General features: G+C 39.0%; 1 protein-coding gene across 2 annotated transcripts; it reads right to left on the bottom strand.

Moving 5' to 3' along the window:
• Window positions 1–3,123: 3,123 nt before the first annotated feature.
• LOC108012365 (protein rolling stone) lies at window positions 3,124–4,254 on the bottom strand. 2 transcript variants are annotated; one of them, XM_065868312.2, is made up of 4 exons: window positions 4,050–4,254; window positions 3,783–3,996; window positions 3,412–3,705; window positions 3,124–3,345 (listed from the first exon to the last, which is right to left on the bottom strand). In XM_065868312.2, exons 1-4 carry the CDS (start codon window positions 4,185–4,187, stop codon window positions 3,287–3,289), a joined length of 705 nt encoding a protein of 234 aa, XP_065724384.2. In that variant the 5' UTR covers window positions 4,188–4,254; the 3' UTR covers window positions 3,124–3,286. The 2 variants fall into 2 exon arrangements, with proteins under 2 accessions (XP_065724384.2, XP_036678643.2); XM_036822748.3 differs by having other exon boundaries at window positions 3,402–3,705.
• Window positions 4,255–7,123: the final 2,869 nt, after the last annotated feature.

Consider the following 7,123-nt stretch of genomic DNA (forward strand, 5'->3'; position numbering starts at 1 on the left):
TCCTTATGCTCAAATGACTGTTTATTGTTATCCCATGCATACCCTTAAAAAGCTGACAAAGGAAAAAAATCCCAACAACCATCCCCAAGCAGCGAATCCAAAAATGATAATCAGGTAATAAATTTAAATTCAATCAAATAAATTCTTTTCAAGATGAAGCACTCCAAATTCAGTCTGAATACTTTTACTTTTGGTAATTATTTGCTGATTCCCCAGCCTACACGAAACGCTTTTGAATACGAAACAAATATGAATTTATTTCCGGAAATCACATATTTCCGGTGAGCTCTTGACCGTTCGACGTGCTATTAATGAGCAGCACAATTAAATTTCACTCTCAAAATTACTCGAAAGGATGAACAATAATTTGGTTCCCATACGCAAAGTAGACTTTTCGTTGCTCTTACCGCTTAATTGGATGAAAATTTATCAGTTGTGTTTTAGCATAACTCTTGTTTAAGGAGTCACTATAATAAATTGTGGAGTTTATTTTGGACGTCGGGTAGATTTATTTTATACTTTACCAAACTCATCAGATTATTTTAAATTTCGGCTGCCCCACGTATACCCGTCATTCTCTATATATTAAATGGAATTTATGCAAAATTCGGATTGTAGCTACGTGAGCGGATGTGTGTGTTTGTGTGATGTCCTTTATTTTCCCATGGCATAATATAAAACATCCTGTTATTGCCGCTCACATGCCTATTGTCATAAATAACCCGTTCTGAAGGTATGTTTGCGTTTGCGTTTGTCAATGTGTGAGCTCGTCTGGGTTGGTTTTTGTTCAACTTTGTGACTGGCTTAAATTTGTTGCGTTATTTGCGTCATTTCCGAAGCAAATCAAAAAAGGGGAAAACACGAATCCCAGACAATGTATAGCAAAAAAAAAATATTGAGTGGAGAAAAAGAGCGCCTATATGTGGGCGGGCTGTGTGTAAAGTGTGTGCTTAATCAGCCAATCAATTTCATATACATATTTTAACACTTGAATGCACTGGTAAAGAATAAAATTCCAATGCCGCTTGAGTTGAGCCCTCGGGGCACAACAAAATGCCTACCGAAACATTCCACAGAACACAATGAGCATTGAACTCACAATGCGAAATAGTTGGGCATTATATGATTATTCGGCAGGGCACTCGAATGAATATTTTATGCTTCAATTTTTAATTACACGAAATTAACCTTTTAATTATAAATATTTAAAAGTAATTTATGAACAATAATGGGAACGCGAATTCTTCAGATAAATGCGTAAAAAGTTATTTGAACGTTTGTACCTTCTCGTATGTGTTTTAATAGTTTACATATAATTTGGGTATTCTTTTAAGGGAAATTAATTTTTGGAATGGTTAAATGTTCCTTGAGAACGAATATTAGGAACAACAAGAACGCGAATCCTTCAACTAAATGCCACAAAAGAAAATTAAGTTGTTGGACTGTCGGAAATATTTAAGTTCTTCAGAGATGTTCGTGATAGTTTTAATGCAAACTTATTTTAAAAGCTGTTAAATGTTCCTTGCCATCACCAACTTACTTAAGTGATTTCGGCTTCGGAAAATTGCAAGTCTTTCGCAGCAGGCTAATATACCTATAGAGATATTGGCTTCTTCACATGTGAGGACTGAAAAAAGACGTTCCCATAAAGTCCCCCTGCTTAGTGGCGCTTGAGAGGGACCCTGTGGGAACTGCTAAAGTGCAGCCACTTAGTAGGGCTCCATAGTTGCAGCTGGCATCGCCTAAAACATCGAACGTTAACGTATTTATGGCTGCACTCAGCCTGACAGCCGCCAAACTGCATGGCCATACGAAGTGGGTGGCGATGGCAGTTTAAGCCAACGTAACTTAAAAGGGACGTCTTAAATTTCCATCGCCATGGCGCTCCATTTGGGGCAATTATGTACCGTTTCCTGACTTTGCAGCCCAACAAGGCGAAAATACATTTGTATTCAATGTTTTTTCATTCGTTTCGCTTCGTTTTTATTTTTACAATTTTCGTAACATTTCCGCCTTTTTGCATTCAATTTAATTTAACATAAACATTTATATGCTTATATTATTATCCAACGCACACGCAGGCAGCGCAGCTGCTGTTGTGCACTGTGCAGAAGGGTTTCATGCTTCAAGTGAGCATACGTAGCGTATACGTAATGTGCAATTTTGTAACGGACTGAAGGGGTTAATGCAGTTAAAGGGGTCCAAGGGGGCGAAAGGGGGGTGGGGCACCCCCGGGTTTATGAGGGGAAAAGTATTCACTATAAATTTTGTGTGCGCACCACTTGCAACAACAACGGGCGAACGAGGACGGGAACAACTGCAACAACAACTTAAATCTTAAGTAGCTCAACTTGTTTATTTATCGAAGCAGAAGTTAATGCGGCGGGGGGTGTGAGGGGGTGGTTGCATGCTGGTTGGATGGAAAAATGCAGCAATGAGTCAACTTATTGTTGCTGTCGCCCCAACATTATTTACAGCTGTAATTGCAGGTGCAACTCGTGCTGGTGGCTTAAATATTTAAAGGGAACTCGTTATACAGAACATAAAATATAAAAATTAAATTGTAGAAAAAATGCTAGGGTTAGGCCATGCAAAATAATATATTATTATATAGCAAAAGAAGGAAAACATAAAAAAATAGGAGAGAAAAACTCAAACGAAACTTTATCAAAACAAATTATGAGCACCCGACATATAAAACCGCATGCGATAGCACATTCAAGATAGATACAAGCTGATATAGATACAGGCGACATGATGTGGCCAACCCATATAACCCCTGGGAATGGGAACGGGAATAAAAGGATGGGGAGCTGCAGCATCAGAAGCAGTGCTTTTAATTTTCCAAACACGTGCGAGCGGCGTAAACAACAAAACAAGTCCGACATATCAGAGGACAAATAAGCTGAATTTGTTTTGACATCCCTCCTCTTTTGCTGTGGTCTTTATTATGCCCAGTGCTCACCAGCAGCAGAAGTTGATTGTCTCTCTCTATATAAGGGGAAAAGATTTAAAAATATTTCATAAATAGCTGTGCAAGGCTGAATAAAACTATAATGACTTTCTATAGGGTGTCTTCAAGTTGGTACAGCTATCTCCCCCCTTTACTGTCTGCATGCTTAGTTTTAAAGTTTTGACACGCTTCACTTTAATGCAATTATTAGGGGAACAGCACAGCATCACAGAAGTTTCCCCATCTTGCGTGCTATGAAAGTCCTTAGCCGATAGACTCCATATTGCAGGACGGACAGGAAGACCGTCGCCAAAGTTATCATTGACACCGTGACTAGCACCATCTTCGGATTTTCAAAGTCCAGAAATGTATAGATAAAGGAATTCCCGTTGCTGAAATATGTTATTAAATTAATATTTCCTAAAGGGAGTGGGTAAAATTCAAATACTAGTTAAGACCTCCCAGTTCATAGTATATTAAAGCGAATAGTCCATATGAATAACCAAATACCATTGGATAGACGAAATGCAGCAGACGGGCTGGCTGCGCTACTATGATATGATCGATGGTGAAGAAAATCGGCGGCAGAAGGTGTATAAATATGTTATAGAAATCGGAGACTCGCGTCGGGTTAGTAAGCACGCGATCGTCGGGATATATGGCTGCCCAATAGGTAATTGCGATCAAACATTCCATTATTATAGTGGTCCAATAAAAGGCCCAATAAGTCTTGATCACGCACCTGGGGGGAACTAAGTGAGATAGGAGTTTAAGATTGTAAAACTATTAAACACTGATTAAAAATGAGTAAACGGAATAACAGCCTTACCCCATGTTTCCGGCTTGCAGTGATATATTGTCACAAGAACGGCTCCTGTTATGCTGGTGATGCCGCACATGATAAATGCCCAGTTGGTCAGGTAGATAAAAACAGTTCCGTTCCTGTAGTATTGAATAACATAATTGACCAATCCGACGTTAAAGAATCCGCCCAGAAGCCATCGATAGGCCAAGAAAATAGAAGATTTTGGTTTTGATTGCCACTAAAAATAAAATATTAATATAACAACTCGATCGGAAAGTGTAGAAAACCAACTTGAGATCGTAAAAAATCGGACGGATTGGAATGACCTAGCCCGAATCTGCTGGAGCGGAACTCTTCCCTCAGACTTAAGGGTTCCTGAAGATAGCCGTTCGATGATTGCGGCTCTGTACCACCGAACATACGATACATTTATAAAAATATTTTGTGTATTATACAGCAAATCAGCTGGATATCAACAGAGAAATGACTGTTAGTTCAAGGCATTTATGCTCCCCGAGTTTCCGGCGGCAATTAACCCATGGCGTATTCCCCTGGACTTCTTATCTCGCAGAACACGCGGCCTGCCCTGCATAATTAACAGATATATCCGATTCAGTCGGGGTGCGTGCGATTCAGGGGGTCTCTCCGGTTCGGGGGATCCCCTCACCTCTCGTTTTACGCAAATTACGACATGTGGCTGACATCATTTTCCTTCCTCAGCCATTCAAAGATTACGGCGGGTGAAGGCAGGACGAAAAAGGAGGGGACAGGATGTCGTTTTGAGCCAAGCAGACACTTTTAATTGAGAGACACTTGGCTGAGCTGTAGCGTGCAATTAAAATGCCATTACATGTGAAAATAAAGCAGCAGCCTGCACAGTGTGATCAGATAGCTCAAAACCGTTTTACGTTAAATATTTTTTAAATATATGTGTATCAAAAAAAAAGTATAGTTTAATTATAAATTGGAAGTGAATGCATTCAATATACGAGTATATATAAATTAGTCAAAGTAATCGCCCAGAATTTAAAAAAATATATAAAAATTTGTTGCCCCTTGTAAAAAGTGAAAAGTAAAAGTAGAATTATTATATAAAACTAAGTTTCTTAAAATAAGAACGAATACTTCATTGAGTGCTGTAATTATTATATTTAATTATAATTTAATTTTATTAAGAGATGCCATATTTTAACCACAGTGCCGCTTTGCATAGTAAATTACGAGGCAAGGATTTGAGATTCCTTCCAGCTTTCGGCGGTGATGTAGACCCCTGGGAGTTTCTTCTGTGTGGGGAAAAGAGTGTTTGTCTGGGAGTCTAAGTAGTTAACACCCCTGGGGTTTTCTTGAGGAGAAATCCGTTTTCCGTCGTCCAGACACTTTTATACATTGCTTCGTCAAACTAGTGTTTGCCTATCTTGTACAAATCACATTGAGAGATTTATATACTCGTATATATTTGCAATACACATATAAGGACCTTGCCCACCTTGCGGCCATTTAATATGCAAATTTTGTTTGCAACGTCCACTCGGTTGAATTTCCCAGAAAATTCTCATTCAGTTCGTCAATTCGTCTGTTGTGATTTTATTTTCCTAGTTCTCTTTTTTCCAATTGATTAGCTGACTTCCACATCAATCGAAAAAGATATTTTATGATGTGAGGACAGGAAATTGTTTTGAAAGGATTGCAATGCTCAAAGACAGGATAGGATAATTATTGTGAAAATTATTCCGATTGCTTGAACTTTTAAGACTTTTAACATAGCTAAAATATTTTGTGGATTGATTAGTTATATACGAAAATGTCTTTTCATTAAACAGATAATTTTATTGTCTTACAAATATGTTTAACAAGCAATGTTCGTTTGTTTTAAGTACCTGAATGTAACAACAGTGAGTTATTTACTATCGCTGTCGACACCATGAGCTTTTGGTTGGAAAAAGTATGCAGATTGTGATCGGAGCATTCCTCAAAGTCAAACTGGGCAAGTGAGGGCTCAATTGAGCTCTGCATGAGCTTGGGGGAAAATTAAATTTCCAAACGGCAGGCCCATTGGCGTGCCCTACTTTCTTCGCCCAAGGAAGTCAACTCTTTGGCACTTTGCCATCAAGTTGCGCTTTAAAAGTGCGTGCCAGCAGGGTGGTTCGGGGCAGCAGGGCGTTGGCAGGGTGTCGGTGTCAAGGGTTAAGTGTTTTAAAGTGAGCCGCCATTCAGGCCATTTCTATGTTATCGCAATTTACCAACCACTCCTGCGCCCCAGGAGGCGATACCTCACGTGTCATTATCTTAATTTAAGGCAGTCCTTGCCCCGAGCCCTCCTCACCACCCCGTTGATAGAGCTTCTTTCAGCTCCCATATCTCTTACTTGAATACACAATTATGTGGCATGGGCGTGTGCCAGCGATGGAGCTTCGCATGTGGGGTGGCTTAAAATTAAATTTCTCATGCTTAGAGACCGAGGACCTGTGCCGTTGCTCATTATTATATAGTCACGTGGCAGGGGCTGGAAGACGAATACGAGTACGGACACGGTCTGTGGCTCGTTACTGCGCGGCTATATCACGACTTGAGATTCGTCGAGGGCCCTCCCAGTTCTAGAGCATCACTCAAGCTGGGTAAACTAACTATGTGATAAAGAGCACAAAAGCGAAAGGGGTGCAAAAAATCCTCAGAGAGAAATGAACTTGCAAAAAGGTAACTCACTGCGATCTCATAAAAATACTAATAGGGGTATATTCTTTATAAAAATAGTTTTAATACCCTGAAAACAACTGAAGAACAAAGAATCCCTAAAATATTATAATATAATTATAGAAAAATAACAAAAGATCACAAACTTTTCACGTTTTTCATGTTTTTTCCATAAAAAAATATTTTAAGTTAGTTAAAATACAAGTTCAAGGGTATCTTTCACTTCCTTATGTGATCCAAAAAAAACCATCAGGAGTAGGTTCTATATAAAATCATGTTTTAAGTTCAAAGGAGCATAAAAGGGCATGTATGATATCGTTCTTAAAAATTCCCTATGTACCCCAGGCTCACAAAAGTTAAAGGGTATCTTCCACTTCCTTATGCCTGATGTCTGCAAGTTTTTTGCTTTGTTTTGATGTTATTAGACTCTTGGGAATAGCACATGCAATTTGCAATCTTTCCTTCTTGCCACCACAGTTCGTATATATTTAGTGTGTAAATCAAATGAGCATATAAGCATTTATATACACTTGGCCAGGGAGTACGGATAACTTGCTTTTGTGTGGGTGGCATAATGAGGACGGCAGCCAATGCTTATATAGCTCTTCTATAAAGTAATATCCACTTGTTATTGCTTTTGAATTTAAAATGTTGTGCATTTTGCCAGGGAAATC

Source organism: Drosophila suzukii, chromosome 2L, assembly GCF_043229965.1.
Source record: "Drosophila suzukii chromosome 2L, CBGP_Dsuzu_IsoJpt1.0, whole genome shotgun sequence".
Taxonomy (NCBI): Eukaryota; Metazoa; Arthropoda; class Insecta; order Diptera; family Drosophilidae; genus Drosophila; species Drosophila suzukii.